Below are 21219 nucleotides of genomic sequence, written 5' to 3' on the forward strand. Positions count from 1 at the left end.
GGAAGGGGTGTCATAACCTCCGAATGTGATGAGGCGGTGTGCTCTTACAGAGGGCCAAAGCTCGTCATGCACATAATGTATCGGCATAGACACAGTACATGGATATTGAGGGGCTCACGGGGCGTGTGGCGGCACGAGGTCTACATCATCCTTCTCGACCTCGTGGCCCCATCTTGCCTCCTCGTGTGATCCCTCGGGTGTCAAAGAGGCAGTTGGGAGGGCACGTGAGGCTGAACCATTCCCCCTATGCGATTTGCGAGCTAAGCATCTTGAGACTCGTGCCCTCGCAGTGAGGGCAGTCTGTCTCTATGAGAGCTGTCTCTGTGTGGCCGTGGCCCAGACAGTGAATGCAACTCTCATTCTGATCTGACGGCGGGATGTGTCCTTCGCATAAGAAAACACTTACGGAATGACATCTTTAAAAAGACGCGAACACGTAAGCGGCTCTTTTAGTTATATAAAAAATGGCATGTGGTGCCCAGAGACAGTAAAAAAAAAAAAAGTAAAAGTCTCATTAAAATCTGAAATTCCTGAAAAAAGAAATGTTGGCATGGCTAGTGCAGAATAATCTTTTATTGTTATTTCTTTCTTTTTTTTATTCCCTTTTTCCTCCCAATTTGGAATTCCCAATTCCCACTACTTAGTAGGTCCTAATGGTGGCACGGTTACTCACCTCAATTGACCGGAGGACAAGTCTCAGTTGCCTCTGTTTCTGAGACAGTCAATCTGCGCATCTCATCACGTGGCTCGTTGTGTATGACACCGTGGAGACTCAGCATGTGGAGGCTCATGCTACTCTCCGCAATCCACGCACAACTTACCACGCGCCCCATTGAGAGCGAGAACCACTAATCACGACCACGAGGAGGTTACCCCATGTGACTCTACCCTCCCTAGCAACCGATGTGGTTGCTTAGGAGACCTGGCTGGAGTCACTCAGCACACCCTGGATTCAAACTCGTGACTCCAGGGGTGGTAGTCAGCGTCAATATGCACTGAGCTACCCAGGCCCCCCATTATTGTTATTTCTTTAAAAAATAAGCAGTGAAACAATTGTGTTTTAAAAGATGATTATAAAACGGTTTTGTCCACCAAATAAAAGTAATTGGGTGTAACCAACATGTAGGTAGTTATTTTGTTGTTTATGTTGACCATAAAAACCATAAAACGGAGCAGACAGCTTTAGACCCTCAAGACTGAGCATGAAATTTTAAAAAACATCTGATATTTATTTTGACATTTTTATGAAAAGGCACATTTTGTTCATGTGGTGTAACCCTGAGAAAACTTCTTGATATTTTTTATTAAAAAATTATAATATTTATTTTTTTAAAAATGTATCTTGAAAAATGTGTTTGGAAACTTTTTGGAAATTAATGATCAAGTTGTTTGTCCTCTCATGCATTCAAGGTGCAAATAAATTATTATAATACTTTTTACTTAATGGTTACACCACATTACATTTCTGACAACATGACACGTGTTTTAAACTAGATTTTTTAAAAGATTTCTCAATATAACACCTTGTACAACCTTATTTGTCATCGACCCATAAGTATTAGAAAATTTTTTTTTTTTTTACAAATCGACCACTGTAAATATATACACTATCGGCCAGAAGTTTGGAATAATGTACAGATTTTGCTGTTTCTGAAGGAAATTGGTACTTTAATTCACCAAAGTGGCATTCAACTGATCACAAAGTATAGTCAGGACATTACTGATGTAAAAAAACAGCTCCATCACTATTTGAAAAAATCATTTTTGATCAAATCTAGACAGGCCCCATTTCCCGCAGCCATCACTCCAACACCTTATCCTTGAGTAATCATGCTAAATTGCTAATTTGGTACTAGAAAATCACTTGCCATTATATCAAACACAGTTAAAAGCTATTTGGTTCATTAAATGAAGCTTAACATTGTCTTTGTGTTTGTTTTTGAGTTGACAATGTGTGCAATAGACTGGCATGTCTTAAGGTCAATATTAGGTCAAAAATGGCAAAAAAGAAACAGCTTTCTCTAGAAACTCGTCAGTCAATCATTGTTTTGAGGAATCAAGGCTATACAGTGTTTAAAATGTTCAAAAAACTGAAGATTGCATACAAAGGTGTACGCTACAATCTTCAAAGACAAAGGACAACTGGCTCTAACAAGGACAGAAAGAGATGTGGAAGGCCCAGATACAACTAAACAAGAGGATAAGTACATCAGAGTCTCTAGTTTGAGAAATAGATGCCTCACATGTCCTCAGCTGACAGCTTCATTGAATTCTACCTGCTCAACACCAGTTTCATGTACAACAGTAAAGAGAAGACTCAGGGGTGCAGGCCTTATGGGAAGAATTGCAAAGAAAAAGTCACTTTTGAAACAGAAAAACAAAAATAAGAGGTTTCAACTAGGTCGTGTAGAAGGATACTCCCCATATGCGTTAGCAGAACGCAATGTCAAGTGTACTGAGCCTTAAAGGAACTACGGTTACCATGTGATAATTATTTTGAAAAGTTGATGAAAAACGTTGCCCATTAGTCCGAGACGTCCTCGCTTCAGACTCTAGCGCGATGACGTAGTGGATTTCATATATATATATATATATATTAGTAGTAGTATAGTATAGCGTACTAATACCTTTTGAACATCAGGGATTTTAGTCTTCTAAAGAATATGAGAGGTTGCTGAGTATTTGGAGTGAATTTGTTTGATATAGATGACTAATATATGTTTTTTTTATTCGTTTGATTCTGTTTCGAGAACATATACAGTCCTGTTTCCTCTTTAACTTAATTTGGGTTTAAAATCTTATTTTAGTATCCTAGTATCATATATCACAGAGGGACAGAGAAATATATAGTCTTTATTTGATTCATACATTAATTATTATAACACCGATGACTGCTTCAACATCTCTATAAAACAAGAGAATTATTATACAGTTAGCTACAGACAGATTTTTCCCGTCTCTAAACCTTACATTTTGGACAGCAAAACATAAAGGACAAACAAAGAATATATTTATTTCCAAAACGAAGTTATGTGGATTATGGACAACAAATATATATTGTTATAAAATATGACTTATTATGACAAGAATTAAAATAATCTTTATGTATCCTGCCATGGTCGATTATACGGCACATGTAGAGCAGTTCTGTGGAGATTAAATACAAAACAATGCATATATCCAGTCTTTAAAATAAACTTTGTTACGGTATATGGCTGGATAAATGTAAACATTACAGTTTATACAGACACAGATATCTATCGGCAGTAGTTAAACAGCTAAACCAACATTTAGTTAACCACTAGGCTAATATAACCTGTCAAACTAAATTGCGTATAGGCTATATGCCGTAGTGACAACATTAAATGACATAATATTGCAAAGATAATATAATATAATATGTAGCTGTGGGTGTGCACATCCAGTACGTCACGGAATCGCGCTACAGTCCGCAGCGAGAACAGTCTCCATTAATTTCTTTTTGAACTGTGAATTTGAACATTTTAAAATGTGATACTGCTTCTTCCTCAGTCGTGTCGAAACATTCAGCAGACGTTGTACATTTCAGAACATCTTAAATGAAAGAAAATCCCAGTGATATTTATAGAGGAGCGTTGTTACACTGCCATCTAGTGGTTCACAAAGAAATCGCAACGTATTTTTGAGAAATAGCCCAAATGTATCCAAAAATAAAATGTATCTGATACAAATATAACTTGGATCTGTTTCCTTTCGCACCCCCAGGCAAAGAGTCAGGGCCTGTGATTCATACTGAAGAGTTTCCATTAGCGACCTAAATGGTTTACCAAAGCTCAGTCACAATAACATCTGTACAAAGCAAATAACATTTTAAATGATGCACTATCAAGGGCATAAAACATGTGCACTCCAGTTTAGAGCCTAAAATTATTCATGGGTTTCTTTTGTCTAAGCATCAGAGCTTGTCTAATATAAAACATAACTTGCAGTTCCTTAAACTGAAGGAGCATATAAAATGCTGCACATAAAAAGAGCATTGTGATCATTTCTAAGGCAGAAATAATTTATAAAATATCAATCAATGTACTTGTCCATCTTTCAACTTCTGTGGCAAAATACAAAGGCTTTTAAGCTTTAGGCCTGACAGTCTGGTGCACAAATTTAGCTGCTTTTTGTCACTGTCTGGTTCTTCTTTCATTACAGGTTTTTGTTTTATGTCCTATGGCTTGAGCCTTGTTTGGTTAAACAGTTGTTTTTATTTTCCAAAATCTCTCATCAAGAGGCTAAATGTGAGGTAAGGAAATATTTAATGTTTTTATTTTATTATTATTATTAATTCTAAGCAAACAAATATTGTTTTTCTTTAAACAGAATTTAGGTATTTCTGCATGTTACCTTTCAGCTTCTCCATTTCCTGTAACCTTAGATAAAAGGGCAGGAATGTTTTATTCCTAACCTCCAGGCAAAGCTCCAGAGCCTGTGAATCACACAGAGGAAGGTTCCATTGGGAGGTTCAGCAAGTGCCAGACAAGATCAGCACCTTATCATCTCCACCACAGAGATATTCCATCTGCCTTTGAACTTACAACTGTTTGAACTGAAAGCCCCTCAATTGTACGGTGACTTATACTCATGGCATAGACTAAAGTCATCACATCCTCTTGTCAAAAATAAAAATAAATAAATAAAAGAATACAAAAGTTGTATAGATAGATAGTATTGTGCAAAAGTTTTAGGCATAGTGAGGATGTCTTCAAAAATAATGACATAAATAGTTTTCATTTATCACTTAATGTCATACAAAGTCCAGTAAACAAAAAACAAAAACAGAACAAAAAAAAAAAAAAAGCTACATCAATATTCGGTGTGACCACCTTTGCCTTTAAAACAGCACCAATTCTCTTAGATACACCTGGACACAGTTTTTCTTGGTTGTTGGCAGGTATGATGTTCCAAGATTCTTGGAGAATTCACCACAGTTCTTCTATCTATTTAGGCTGTTACAATTGCTTCTGCTTCTTCGTGTACTCCCAGACTGACTCGGTGTTCAGTGAGGGCCATGCTATCTGCTGCAGGGCTCCCTGTTCTTCTATTCTAATCTTTTCTATTTGCAAAAGTAATGTTTGGGAGTTTAAAATGTATATTTCCTATTGACACACTAAAGCTGAAGATATATATAAACATCTTAAGACAAATGTTTTTTGTGAAACATCTTATGTGCTTAAGATTTTTGCACAGTACTGTGTATACATACATACACACACACACAAATGTACAGGGAAAAAAGCCACAGGGGAGCAAAATCCCCAACAGAGCTGTTCATCACAAACTATTTGTAAATTAAGTGAATGAAATTAATAATGCTTGTTTCGGCATTGGGGGTGTTTAGGTAATAGCTCAGTCACCAATCACACTCTCAAGAACAAAAGGTGCTGTAACAACTGCCATAAACGTCCTACTGTTCTGGGCTGATGGTGGCAACCAAATACAAATAAGATGACGCATAAAGTGGGAAATCCCCTGGTGTAACTCAACTGTCAATTCAACTGTCCTCTCAGGTTATAAATATTAAAGAAAGGATCAATGCATTGTTTGTCTCTTGACCTGTTTTTACTTTGTTGGCAACAGTAGTTTGTGTTAACATTCAGTATTTGCATTTTATTGTTACAAGTCATTTACACTCATAAGCTAATTTTATTTCAGAGGTCATGATTTTACAAGAACAATAGGACCGTTCACAGTTTTTCAGGCCAAAGTTTCCACATTTTCACAAACAACTCTGCTTTGGCCCCTTTGATCCACGTTCATTCCCTTCTTATGAAGAGAGCTACTGCACACAATGAAGTAACTGCTTTGCGATCATGTTTTTCATGTGCAAACAAAGTCAGGGGAGGTTAAACCTAGTCGTTAGTCACACCTTGAAAAAACATGTTCGCTAATGTGAACGTAATGGCTCATGTAAAATGTCTTGATATTCATTCCTAAATTCATTCAAGAGCATCTGGACATGTTTTAACATTTAGAAAAGGAGCCCTTCAAGTTTTAAATACAAGAGAGGAGGGGCGTGTCACCCCTCGCAGATACCTTAATATTGCAAACACTGCAAAACATATTTGAAAACACTTAAGCCAGAGCCACCAAGCAAGATATATTTCCACAAGTTATTCTGCATTGACCTGGATGACAGAATACCCACAGACAAAACAACCTATTTAAACATACATTGCTGACAGTATACTGGAGTATTTTACATCCAGAGCACCCTCTTGGCTGAATAGAATATATTGACTATAGAAGCAAACCGTATTGAAAGCAGGTTTAGACATTTCACATTGTGAATTACTCATAAATATACCCTTTGAGAATCAAGTAAGTGACTGTAAAAGTTAATATGGTGCCGGCTATCCATCATCTCTGCGGAAACCAAAGCACAGGATTCTCAGAGGTGAGCTTGTTGCTTGGTGATGGAGCTTTGGAAAAAAAAACAAAAAAGACGGGCTGCTGCAGTTGTCTCCTAGGGAAACTACATGTTCCAAACTAGTGGTGAAACTAGATACATCAATAGGATCATGGTCAATATGGTCTAACTCTTTGTAAACAATAATGCTATATAAATACTATGCTTAAACTCATTTCATGTTAGAGTTTCTATTTCAGCTTTTTTTATTTATTTTTTTTAATTACTACAGCATGAATATCCAAGGACAGTCCTCATGTATTTTATCCAACATTTTTAGCTAAATAGCTTCCAGTTCCTTGTTACCACTGTGATATATTGCTTAGAACGAACTGAAGCAGAGCAATTCAATTCAGAGCAAAACTGAGCAACTGAAATATGAGCTCTATACTGAGAGTAGCCATAGGCATTTTTTCTTGCCCCAAATCCATTTTAAAAGAGGGGGAACAATGTAGGAGGAATGGTTGTAATTAACTTCACTTTCAAAAAATGAGTTTAAAAAAAAATCTTAGAATTGTGACTTGATTTTAATAAATCCATATACAGGGTGAATTTTACACATAGTTACCATTTGTAAAACAATAACAAAAGGAAAACAAAATAAAAATATGCACTTAAATTAGGGTGGTAGAGGCATAATAAATAATCATTTATCAGGCATTCCCCTGGGTTTAAAACCCATTAAGTTACTTATAAATTCATATGGCTCACTGGCACCTAAATAAACAGTATAAAAGATCAGCTTACATGTTTGAATTAAATGGTTCCAGCCATGTGATATAATGCACATACCTTGCACATCTATTGCTCTTTTGCGGTGCACAATGAACTCACTGTTTCCTGAAAAACAGCTTGAATTTTTAGGAAATGACTGAGGAAACCTTAATACAATCCATACAATTTTGATTAAAAGATAAATAGAATCCTACACCATTAACATTTACTAGTTTTTCTCTCTTGTCGAGTATAACAGTCATTTTTCCCCTCATAGAGATCTGCAGAGCATGTGTCTGAATTATCCACGGTAGGACCACTGAGCTTCGGCCACACAGGCAGGGTTTAAGCCACAGTCATAAGCATTTCCGGGTCACAGTTTTCCACCCTCTTTTCCATCAGACATATGGGACACCCGCATACCCACGTCGTGAGAGTCCTGAGTTTCGGCTGCAATTGTTTCCACCACCCCCTCCTACAGGATGAGTCTCTGGCCCAAAATTTTGCGGTTAATCTCAGCCAAGGCCACAGAGAACACAAAAGCCTTCTCATCTGAGAGGTTGGCATAAATGTCAACCTCCTTTTCCTGTTTTTCTGCAAAAAAAGGAGCATAAAAACTATGTTTAGACATAACATTTATAGACAGGATATTGTGCCAGTGTGGTATAGGATTCAAAGCACAATTCAAATACAAAAAGGGCAAAATGAACTTCATACTGATGAAATTTTAAGTAGAACTCTTTGTTTAATAACTAAGGACAAAGCACAGCAGATTTGCAGTGAACAGAAAAATGCAGCTCCACGTTGGAAGAGCTGATAATGCATAGATGCTTCCAACATGGCAATGATTTATTCAGCAGTGAGTAAAGAAAGGACCATGTGTGTAAATCATTAATTCACAATACAAAAGCCTTACACTTGGAACCAGTGCACAATGAACAACGTCACCAAGATGACTGCTGAATACTGTTTGTTTTTTTTTTCTCGTTTTGTTTGGTGAGATGCAGACCACTTGTGAAAATCCCTCTGTTTTGCATTTCTATAATTGAATATTTTATTTTTTAAAATTCTATGATCAGGATAACATGAAACAATTAACATACATTTCCAAATTTCTTTGTATTTTGGTGAACCCCACTTTTGTTTTAATGACCACATGCACTCCAGCTGGCATGGACTCAAAAGTTTGTGCAAAACCCGATGATCCATTTCTTCGCAGCATGATTTATAAATGGTCCAAAGATCATCCTGTGATTCAATGGAAGCAAGAAAAGCTGACCTTTTGTACAAAGAAGTTAACACGTAACAATGTTATGTATTTTCTTAATTAGTAACCTAGGGAAAAGTGCACAATCTTAAACATTTCTTATTACTTTACATCATATTTATTTTTTTACATTTACAACATTTACATTTTCCAAAATGATAAAAAGTGTATTTGCAGGTTTAAATCAGACTTTAAATCCCAGATTTTTAATGTGGCCTCTTTTGAACAGCACGGTCTCTGTTTTTATTTAAGTTTAAATTGATAGAAAACACTATTTGTTTTAAAGCTGTGTGGCACGGAGTAAAGAGTGGGATCAGTGGTGACATGCCACACAGAGGCTTTTATTCTGAATAAACATGAAAATAAACAGAATTCTCTATAGGGTGAGAGTAAAATCAAAGAAAGCCATGGTCAGAGTGAATGTCAGTTAAGCAGAGGGGTGTAGGTCTAGTCATAATGTCTTAGTGGCTGCAAGCTCGCAAGTCATGGCATGGCCCTCAAGGACACAATTAGCATCATCACACACAGCCAGTATTGTTATACACCTTCTCTTAGCCGCTCGCTCCTGCTGTGAGCTTGGACGTGGGCCAGGGTAAAGGAGGGCTGGCTGATGTTATTTTAAGGGGAGGTGGATACTTTGTCACATATAGTGTGGTCCTAAATACTAAGACCACTAGTGAAAATGCTTCTATTTTGCACTTTTCTAATTTAAGACAATTTTATAATAACAAATGTTTTCAATTTCATATTATGTGGCAAACAACAGCATACAGCTGGCAGACTCCACAAGTCAGTTCAAAACCTGATGATCCATGTTATACCAGCATGATTTGGGAATGTTATTGAAAGCAAGGAAATCAGAACTTTGTACAAAAAATTCACTGTACTACATTTGATAATTGACCAAGAAACTGTGCCAAATTCAAAATGTTTCTTTTTTTCTTTTCTTTTTTTATCCTAAAACTTTATTTACAGATTTAAATGGGATTTTAAATCCCAGATTTTCAATGTGGTCTCAAACTTTTGGATCTCACTGTATGTCAAAACCAAAGTTGCTTTCCTAAGAGTAGCCCAATGTATCAGAGCAATTTTTAGAAATGAATGCCCAAGACCTTGATAAAGGCTTTCTAAATTTAACACACAAAAGCCCTTGTCGCTCTTGCAATCCTTGCTGAATGACTCCTAAAGTGCTTTGACCCAACAGTTGAGGTGAGAATCATTTTATGACTGAGGTGGGAAATGAGAAAGCAGAGCCCTCTTTTGGATGACTCAAAATGGAAAAAATAACAACTGAAAATAGAGAAAATGACGGCAATGTCAACTAAATTTGAAGTGAAATGTCACACTGATCATACCCATAAAAGGTGCTTGTGGGGGGGGGGAATACCCTGTAATCAAGCATTATCCACAAGACCCCTTCAAAGCACATCCACTCAGATTACTTTCATTGGGATAATTGAGAAAATGACAGATGACAAAAGCACATTTCAAAGAGACTACTTTTTCCATCTGTTCTGTTTATATTATTTATAAATGGGATTTATTGCTTTCACTTTATAATGACATAATAATGCCCACAGATATTCCAAGAAAAGCAGTAGTCAAGGGCATTTTAACAATATTGTGTATATTATTATGATTGTAGAAAGTAAAATTGACAACTAGCATTATCGTAAAAGACAAAATGGAAGAATAACAGCCTTAAACCCTAGATACCTATATTCTAAATTTCTAGGCATTTACAGTGGCCATAAATCTATAATGATTGCTTTTCCCTCAAACACAAGTGAGCGGTTTACCTTTTTCTTCCTCCTGCTTCTTCAGTCCAACAGTTTTTGGTCTGCCGCGCCCTCTACGAATTGGATCTGATTGACTGTTAGAACGGGATTGTCTCCCATTTTCCATATCATTGGTAGATGTTAAGTTTATCTTCTCTTTTCTGATTCTTTCTGTACGTCTTCTTTTGGGATCTTTTGAAAACACAATAAAATAAGACATATATAAAAGATTAGGTTACAATTCTACAGAGGAATAAAATGATAGACAGTGTGTCCATAACTGGAGTTGGTTGTAGTCATATTCTTTTCACTAACTGGCCAACAAAACCCTCTCAAAAACACATGCGCATAAGATAAACACTACATTTGTTATCTTTAAACTCTCCCCCAACCATTACTGACAGACTAAAAAGGCAAAAGAGAGACTGATAATCATCATGCATTTATGGGAAGAAACTTTAAAGCACATCCATATGAATTGCTACAATCAGAGAATTAAGGGGCCATTACAATAGGAAACAGGCCTTCAAATTTATTTATAGCGCTCTTCGAGTATATGTCACCGATAACATGCTCTCACAACCCTGTGGAAAGAGAGATGATCTGAATGACAATTTAAAAAGACTACACCACAATACTAATAAATCATCATTGAATTTGAAAGCTTTTTAAAGAGCAATGACAGAGCTTGTCAAGGATATCACTGAGCAAAATTTCTGATGTAAGAGAAAATACTTAAAATAATCAATATTTGAATGATTAAATCATCTTAGCAGTGTAACAGAATTCTGTTCATCTTTAATGACAACACATTCTGTCACCATCTCAAAGCTTTGAAATATTTATGTATGCAAGCATTTCCATAGCAGCCATTTGATTCTTAATGCTGCGATAAGATCTTTGTCTGCTCCCTCCCTTCACAGCCCTGCTGTACTACGACTGCACTAACACTAACTCAGGAATCCAGACCCTGTCTGTCAATAACCTGCCCTAACAGGAAGAGCTCTGTTCTGCAACTAATTAAGACTGTGCAACTGTACATCTCCAGAACGATAACAATAAAGGGTGCATCCTGTGTAAATGTTATTGCACAATATCTGGCTGTAAATAGGCCTGTCACGAGGCCTATTTATTTATAAGTCGATAATTATATTATCGACTTATCGAACAATATATGGACATGACCTCGATCATTTTTGCTGACCTCGATATTGCCCACTGTGTTTTCATGCATGTTTGTTTACATAAGAATTAATGTCACCAACATTTTAGCCAGTTGCACTGTTTCTGTCCTTTCGTCTGCTCTCTGTGTCGGAGGCGGGGCTCAGGCAGCTCCTCCACACACACTGAGTGGACAGTGACAGGTGAAGATTACGTGTTACTCGAGGCTAATAGGTGTTTTAATGGGTGTTTTTCTGGACGACTGCATAATTCCAGCCAGAAAGTTTGGAAGAATAAGTCCAAATGGACTTGGTTTCAAAGCTGCATTCCACAGCTTCGGTGTGGGAACATTTTGGCTTTAAGCCGAATGAGAGAGGAGAGCCCATTAACGTGAACAAGCCGGTATGTCAACTTTGTTTTAAAACAGTGGCAATGAAAAGTGGCAATACAACTAACTTAAAAGCTCATCTAAAACATAACCATCCCATCCAGTTTTCCGAGCTGGGAACAAAAACCGCAGCTGGAGAAGGAGAGGGGCTTTCCCGACCGTAATTTTTTTTGACATTCCAATTCCAATGTCTGAATATTCTTAAGAATTAAAAGTTCATTGTTCTTTGAAAGGGTGTACTTGCATTATTTTGCTATTATATTATCATTATATCAGTGGCATAAAATGGTCTTAAAATGACAATAATATAATTTATCGCAATTATTTCTGGGACAATATATTGTCCAACAAAATTAATTATCGTGACAGGCCTAGCTGTAAATGTGATTAAATATTTTTCTGTTACACTCTACATTCAGAATATACAGTAGTATTGACTCATTCTGGCATGCTATACTTTTCAAAACAAAATACTTTAGCCACATGCAAGACTTCAACTCATGTGATGGACAAACAGTGCTAAAGCTAAGAGCAGCCACACACATTTCATCAACATATAATCTGAATTACAATGCCCGTACAATGAACCAAATAAGGCAGAGACAGGGCAGCCTAAATAAAGTCCTATTTAAAATGTAGGCTCACTATTCTTAGCAGATTGAAGAGTAAACCCTAAAAAATAGTTTATCCTTGTTTGGAGACAAGAGACTAAAATGAAAACAGAATGTTACAAGAGACGAGACATTTCAGTAGGCACAACTTCAGCCTTTTACCAAGAGAAAAATGACTCCACCCTTCATTAAACATCAAATAAGTAGGATCTCACATGCCCCACACATTAACAAATGGGTTCCTTATGTAACTTGTGAGAGCCTTATGAAAACTCTTGATTAGAGTGGGGATATCAATGTATACTTCACACAACTATGAAACGTTCATATAAAGAACATTTGTGCAGAGCATTCCATTCATAACTCAAACCAAAGAATAACAATCACAGACTACTGAGTCTGCACTGCCAGAAAAATGCTTGTCAGCTGGTTTTTGAACAATAAAAGCACAGGTAGTATACTTGTGACTTTTAGCTGAGTTTATTTTTTGTGTTCAGAATTAGTGGCTGTTAACTGGGTTCCACAACTGTTAATATCAATAGTTCTCTTGGCTGACCTAAAACTTGCTTTGAGTGTGTAAATACTTGAAACAAAGCAGATAAACAAATGACGCAAAGCTTATTTTAAGCCACAAAGTTCCGTTTACAAACAAAAAAAGGGGATGTTAATTGAAAAAATACTGTGCACTTAAATGTGGTCACATGTCATAATGTGTAATCCACGTAGTTCTCAGGTTTAACAAGATCACTAACCCAAGCTGGCCTCTTATCACTTACAGTTAAAGTCAGAAGTTTACATACACTTAGGTTGAAGTCATTCAAACTAATTTTTCAACCACTCCACAGATTTAATATTAGCAAACTACAGTTTTGGTAAATCGTTTAGACATCTAGGACAAGTAATTTTTCCAACAATTGTTTACAGGCAGATTGTTTCACTTTTAAGTGACTATATCACAATTACAGTGGGTCAGAAGTTTACATACACCAAGTTAACTGTGCCTTTATGCAACTTGGAAAATTCCAGAAAATGATGTCAAGCCTTTAAGCAATTAGCTTCTGATAGGCTAATTGGAGTCAATTGGAGGTGTACCTGTGGATGTATTTTAAGGCCTACCTTCAAACTCTGTGCCTCTTTGCTTGACATCATGGGAAAATCAAAAGAAATCAGCAAAGACCTCAGAAAAAAAACTGTGGACCTCCATAAGTCTGGTTCATCCTTGGGAGAAATGACTAAAGGTACCACATTCATCTGTACAAACAATAGTACGCAAGTATAAACACCATGGGACCACGCAGCCTTCATACCGCTCAGGAAGGAGATGCATTCTGTCTCCTAAAGATGAACGTAGTTTGGTGTGAAAAGTGTAAATCAATCCCAGAACAACAGCAAAGAACCTTGTGAAGATGATGGAGGAAACGGGTAGAAAAGTATCTATATCCACAGTAAAATGAGTCCTATATCGACATAACCTGAAAGGCTGCTCAGCAAGGAAGAAGCCACTGCTCAAAAACCGCCATAAAAAGCCAGACTACCATTTGCAAGTGCACACGGTGACAAAGATATTACTTTTTGGAGAAATGTCCTCTGGTCTAATGAAACAAATTTAACTGTTTGGCCATAATGACCATTGTACCCAAGGTATTGGAGTGGCCATCACAAAGCCCTGACCTCAATCAGATAGAAAATTTGTGGGCAGAACTGAAAAAGCGTGTGCGAGCAAGCAGGACTACAAACCTGACTCAGTTACACCAGTTCTGTCTGGAGGAATGGGCCAAAATTCCAGCAACTTATTGTGAGAAGCTTGTGGAAGGCTATGCGAAATATTTGACCCAAGTTAAACAATTTAAAGGCAATGCTACCAAAATGTATGTAAAATTCTGACCCACTGGGAATGTGATGAAAGAAATATAAGCTGAAATAAATCATTCTCTCTACGATTATTCTGACATTTCACATTCTTAAAATAAAGTAGTGATCCTAACTGACCTAAGACAGGGGTTGTTTTCTACGATTAAATGTCAGGAATTGTGAAAAACTGAGTTTAAATGTATTTGGCTAAGGTGTATGTAAACTTCTGACTTTTACTGTATATAACATGCTTATTTAATTTTCTACTGGCTTTGTTTTGAGGTACCACTTTCAAAAATCCCCCACATTAAAATTCAAACAAGCCTCCAGTTAGATCCAGTTCAATACTGAAGAATCCCCATTGTATCATTTGATAATCCTGTGGCGATTTTTTTATTCATTTTAATCTTAAGCATTCTGAAAAGGTGTCAATTAATATTTTGTGACTAGTTTCTAGATAACAAGACATTAGTACAGGGAGGGGGTAGTGAGGCAGCAGGGACAAGCTTTTCAGACAGGAATTAGGCTAGTTTGCCCAACCCCCATCCCTCTTAGCACCACTCAACTCAAGCAAACAGTCACCACTGTGCCACTCATTTCAGTATTCTCAACGCATCCTGCTGACTGGAAACTTATCTGTGATCTATTTCCATTCAATAGCCCATACAGTCAAACACACACCAAGAGTAAAAACCAAAACCTTTCTTATCTATATGATTCATGACTAAAACCAGAGGACATGGGATACATTTGCAAAGTCAACTAATATGGACAAATATTAATACCAATAAAAAAGATTAAACGAGTTAGTTGTCATTTACACACTTTTCACTGAAAAATAAAAGTTTGCTGATCAATATCTGGAATTACATTGCAATGAAATAATTATATATTCCCACAGCAGTCATATTCAAGATCAATATTAGCATAGACGACTTAATAAACAACACAGCCACACATAATTGAACATAATGTGACAAAGGCATGGATAGATGGGATATTTATGGGCATAAAAAAATATAAAACTGCACAATTTACCCATCACTGGATTTGATCTCTCGTTTAATTTAGCATTGAGAAGCTTTCGGCTGATGAAGACGTAACCACAAGGACAGGATTTACAAGCCACAGGGATCTGAGAGAAACAGAAGGAGAGAAACAACTCAATATATGACTTCAACATACACAGAAATTCATGTAAAAGGACTGACAAAGATTTTACAATACTGGACTGAAGATTTCTTTAATGTTTGGCATTTAGAGGGGGTAGCCAAAATATTGTTTTCCTTTATAAAGGCAATACTGACTGGGGAAAAACTAACGCTGACCCTTTGTAAGAAGGAAATTATAAATTGAATGTGTGCCAAAACAATATTACAACTCATATGTTCAAGTGCAAAATACACATCCATAATGCATCATGTATAATGTCAACAGTATTATTAAAATCTGCGCGAACATATAATATCGTCATCATTAGAGGTGGTTGAGCTCTTCGGGTAATATTATGCATATTTATAAGCAGTGTAATCGCAGAGATCATCTTTCTTTGTGATATTTATTAGGGCGCGCACAAACCGCATGAAACCTACGAAGAATGTCATTGTTTAAGTACAGCTAGCTGGAAATCCCTACACGTAGTTATTGATAAACAATTCGTTAATGAAAGGGTTCCCTTTCAAAACTAAATTCAGTGTATTATCATTTGATACGATGCGTAATATTGATAATATCACTTCAATGTAACCGACAAAAAATGTGAAAAGCTGAACACCATATTTCAGAGCACGTTGCCCAGGCAGCAACGTTGTTGCTCACACTAATCGATTAAATAACTTTGTCTCGTTGAACCACACACAACACTAAACACTTGAGAACTTCAGAAAAACACAAACATTCATTATTCAATCTCAAAAAACACCTCACCTGTTGGTCACACTCGGGGCATGATTTGGTAGCCATTTTTACTTTCTTTACTTTATTTGTAGACATATTTATAACGAGGAGCCTCAATAATATCCTTCGACCTCGGCGGTGAAGCTTCCAGCTGCACACACTGGCTAGAAGTGCAGCTGATCGGGTTCTCGGGTGCTCCAGCACACACAAACAGCCAACGGACCATCAATCACACTGTGCACAATACGCATGCGCTATGTGGTGGTGTACTCTTTCCCGGGTCGTGTCTAGAAGGGAACCCTCTCGAGCTGGGAAAAGTCTCGCGACATTCACCAATTTTTTTTTTGGGTCCCACAGAAACCAAACATCTACCCATACCCCTAAACCTTACTCTAAGCTTAAGCCTATCCCAAAATCTAACCTTAGAAACAAGAAACGACACTGTCGCGAGACTTCCCCAGATCGAGGGTTCCTTTTTTCTTCACACGACCCTCTTTCCCTGGCTGTCAGATCACGTGAGCCACTGTCAGCCATGGAGAGATCGGGTCGATTAAGGCGCTTTGGGATAATGAGCAGCAACGATAAATATTGGCGTACAGATTTTTTTTTACATTATTTTTTTAGCTTTTTTTCTTTCTTAAATCAGTACAACATGACAACCAAACAATCTAACTGAGACAAAAAGAGACATAAAAGAAAAAAAAAACGTACAAAAGGGTATATCGACAGTACATCAGACTATACATTTTACAGTAGGCCTATACAAAGAATCAGAATGAGCTTTATTGCCAAGTGTGCTTACACATACAAGGAATTTGTCTTGGTGACAGAAGCTTGCAGTGCACAAACAATACAACAGAGATAATTATAATAAAAATAGAATAAAAATTAAAGGTGAATAGAAAATAAAGTATATATAGAAATATACAATAGGACTATGTGTGTGTGTGTGTGTGTGTGTGTGTGTGTGTGTGTGTGTGTGTGTGTGTGTGTGTGTGTACAATGTACAAATACAAATCTGTTATATACAGAAGCAAGGGAATGTAATGGCAAAAGTGGTATGGTATGTTGGATACATATAAATAGAACTGTGTATTGCACATAATTATTGCTCAATGGGGCCGTTTTAACTGTTCATGAGATGGAAAGCCTGAGAGAAAAAACTGTTCCTGTGCCTGACAGTTATAATTTAAAATTAAGATTCAAAAGGTATATAAAAGTGAATACTCTTTTTGGATTTTCTGTTTTTTAATAGACAATGATAGCCAAATATATAATTTTGGCTTACATTAAATACACGTTACTGCATATGCATCATACAGTATGTCCTGTAAAACATCAGCGGATCTCCGCACGAAAGACTCGCGATTCAACACCAGGCTGCTTCCTCTCTCCAGTACTGTAAGAATTATTGTGGGGTAGTGTAAATTAAATGAAATAATGAATGAAAGTAAAAATGAAATGAGAAACGTAACAGGATGATTGACAGGTCGGTGTGGTCGCAGGATGCACGTGACTATGAGGTCTGTGGTTTCAAGACGCAAATTTATGACGCGATAGCATGTCTCAATACTTGCACACACTTTAGCTGCACACTCAAAAGTGTGTAATTTCCCATAACAATAAAAGTAGGTACTCTAAGGGCTTAGAAAGTAGGCCAATCGAGACGCAGGGTAAGTGTTGATAGGGGTGAAATATGCTGGGTGAGACGGCTGCCATCACCAAGGGCGGACTGGCCATGGGGAGAACCGGGAATTTTCCCTGTGGGTCGGCCGCGAAAAGGGGCCGAACTGCAGCATTATTTAGAATGGTGTCCCATAAGCTCAATTCTGTATGCTGTACAATCAGTGCCTCTTTTTTTCATAGGTTATTTGGTTACACCATTTAATATCCTAAGCGTTTTAAAGTCTAATATTAAAGTTGTCAGACTTTGAGCATATAGTTAATGTCCAGCAAAAGGATCTGATTACCCTTTACAGAACAAACATTTCTCTAAACAATATTCCCAACCACCTGGCAAACTGGTCCCTTCTAAAATTGATTCAAATATTTAATTCATAATATCTGGACTGTGCAAAATGTTTTCACTTATTACATATTCCATTGATATCAAGGCTCAGACCTCCCTTTATCATGGTTAAGATGTAAATATATTTGCTTTGTCGCATTTATTCAATAATATTTGAACAGATTTTTTTTTCTACTATTGCGTAGATTTTTAGGCTGTTTCTGACGAGCTTGCCTAAAATAATCTCACAATCATTCACTGCATTGACGTTCTTAGCAGATGCTTTTATAATTCACCTTTCTTAAATTTCCCAACTTCCTTATATGCTGCAATAACTAGTTCTGTTTTTATCAGTTCACTGCTTTTTACTGGGTTCTTAGATTCCCACAGTCATGGGAAACCTTAAAATATCGTGACATTTAAAAATTGTTATTTTCAGGCTTGGAAAATTCATGGAAATTAATACAATCTTAAAATTCTATGAAAATTTCTAGATTTACTGTTTAAATATTTTTATATTAATATCTGTTCTAGTAATGATTAGCTCTAAAATAGGCTGTTTCATCTGGCACTCTTTGTGAGTGAAATCTCTGTAAAATTGTTTTTAGAAAATCCCCATCCAGTAATCCCAAACAACTGGAAAAGTCATGGAAATTCTTTGGTCAAAAAGTCTTTTTTATTATTTTTTTTATACTGTATCTGAAAAAAGGTTCTACAATCTAAATATGCATTGTGTTGGCAGGACGGATTGAGAAAAAGTATGCAAAACAATTGGGAGCATGGAATAATAGGATCTAAAAAGGAATGGATTTATAATACAAAACATTAGATCAGTAGATAAATTTTTATGGAAGAGAAAATCACAGTCAGAGACCTGTTTTTATTTAAAATGGGCATACCTTCTACTGCCACTGATAGTGCCACCTCCTTCATACACTGCACAGTCACACACTGTCTGAAACACAAGTGTTCTGAAATTACATCTTAAAAAAAAATATATCCAACATTTTGTTAATAAGAAAAACTTAATACACAATGTTGCGTGCCTATTGAAAATAGAAAAGGAAATCCTAAAAAACATTTTAAATGTGGCTCTGCAGTCTTCAGAGTTGTTAGTTGAACTGTGGGAATCCTGTTTTTCAGATGCAAACCAAATAATGACAATGGTTCAGCACAACACTGTTCTTTTAACCTCACACAAGATGAAATAGGCTACTGGTGCATAAAGTTTTAATGACACTTTCTGAGAACATTTGAATTTCGATCTGAAAGAGAATCTTAGGGAATTCTCTGGAAGAATTTTCACTGAGTTGTATTAATATGTGACAATACATTTCACTGGCTTGCCATATAACATATGAACCCTGTTTAATCCTTGTTTTTTACTAAATGTGTGTGTGCCTTATAAAAATAGCTTTTAAATAAAAAGTAAACATAACAAACAAATACTGTGGTACCAGTGGTAGATTTTTGGGGTGGGCATTCTATTCTGAAATGTGTGCAATGTAAATTCAATGAGATTGTACAGCCTTGGCCCTTATTTCCAACAGATGGCAGCATTTCATTCAGATTATTATCACTGATAGACTACTGAAACATTTTCACTTTTCTAATCCCGGGGATCTTTTGGCACATTCACTGATGGCCAAAAGTTTGGAATAATGTACAGATTTAGCTGTTTCTGAAGGAAATTGGTACTTTAATTCACCAAAGTGGCATTCAGCTGTTCACAAAGTATAGTCAGGACATTACTGATGTAAAAAACAGCACCATCACTATTTGAAAAAAAGTAATTTTTGATCAAATCTAGATAGGCCCCATTTCCCGCAGCCATCACTCCAACACCTTATCCTTGAGTAATCATGCTAAATTGCTAATTTGGTACTAGAAAATCACTTGCCATTATATCAAACACAGTTAAAAGCTATTTGGTTCATTAACTGAAGCTTAACATTGTCTTTCTGTTTGTTTTTGAGTTGCCACAGTATGTAATAGACTGGCATGTCTTAAGGTCAAAATTAGGTCAAAAATGGCAAAAAAGAAACAGCTTTCTCTAGAAACTCATCAGTCAATCATTGTTTTGAGGAATGAAGGCTATACAATGCTTGAAATTGCCAAAGAACTGAAGATTGCATACAAAGGTGTACGCTACAATCTTCAAAGTCAAAGGACAACTGGCTCTAACAAGGACAGAAAGAGACGTGGAAGGCCAGATACAACTAAACAAGAGGATAAGTACATCAGAGTCTCTAATTTGAGAAATAGACACCTCACATGTCCTCAGCTGACAGCTTCATTGAATTCTACCCACTCAACACCAGTTTCATGTACAACAGTAAAGAGAAGACTCAGGGGTGCAGGCCTTATGGGAAGAACGGCAAAGAAAAAGCCACTTTTGAAACAGAAAAACAAAAAGAAAAGGTTAGAGTGAGCAAAGAAACAGACATTGGACAACAGATAATTGGAAAAGAGTGTTATGGATCTGAATTCCATTGAGCTTTTGTGGGATCAGCTAGACTGTAAGGTGCGTGAGAAGTGCCCAACAAGACAGCCACATCTATGGCAAGTGCTACAGGAAGTGTGGGGTGAAACATTATCTGAGTATCTGGACAAACTGACAGCTAGAATGCCAAGGATCTGCAAAACTGTCATTGCTGCACATGGAGGAATTTTTTTTATGAGAACACTTTGAAGTAGTTTGAGTTTTAATTTTTAATTTTAATTTTTTTTTTTTTTTTTTTTTTTAATTGTAATAGCAATTTTTCATGTTATTAATGTCCTGACTATACATTTTAATCAGTTGAATGCCACTTTGGTGAATATAAGTACCCATTTCTTTCCATAAGAGCAAAATCTGTACATTATTCCAAACCTTTGGCCACCAGTGTATTTAGCAGACACTTATTGGACACTTTTGTTTTTTTTACCACTGCATTTATTTATTTAAAATTGGAAGATTATAAGATCTATAAATCTGTACTTTTGTGTAAATACTATTGTTTCAAATAAAACCCATTTTAATGGTAATGCAATGACTACAATATGAAAACACCATTTGCCATAATTAGAAGGTGAAAAAAGGACGATTTTATTAACAGCAACTTTTATT

At 36.5% G+C, this 21219-nt stretch overlaps 1 protein-coding gene across 1 annotated transcript; it reads right to left on the bottom strand.

Annotated features, from left to right (window-relative positions):
- Positions 1-6950: 6950 nt before the first annotated feature.
- LOC127445991 (UPF0547 protein C16orf87 homolog) lies at positions 6951-16508 on the bottom strand. Its single transcript, XM_051706567.1, has 4 exons — positions 16133-16508; positions 15245-15341; positions 10217-10387; positions 6951-7744 (listed from the first exon to the last, which is right to left on the bottom strand). The coding sequence occupies exons 1-4, from the start codon at positions 16196-16198 to the stop codon at positions 7626-7628; spliced, it is 453 nt and encodes a 150-aa protein (XP_051562527.1). The 5' UTR covers positions 16199-16508; the 3' UTR covers positions 6951-7625.
- Positions 16509-21219: the final 4711 nt, after the last annotated feature.

Source organism: Myxocyprinus asiaticus, chromosome 1 (genome assembly GCF_019703515.2).
Source record: "Myxocyprinus asiaticus isolate MX2 ecotype Aquarium Trade chromosome 1, UBuf_Myxa_2, whole genome shotgun sequence".
Taxonomy (NCBI): Eukaryota; Metazoa; Chordata; class Actinopteri; order Cypriniformes; family Catostomidae; genus Myxocyprinus; species Myxocyprinus asiaticus.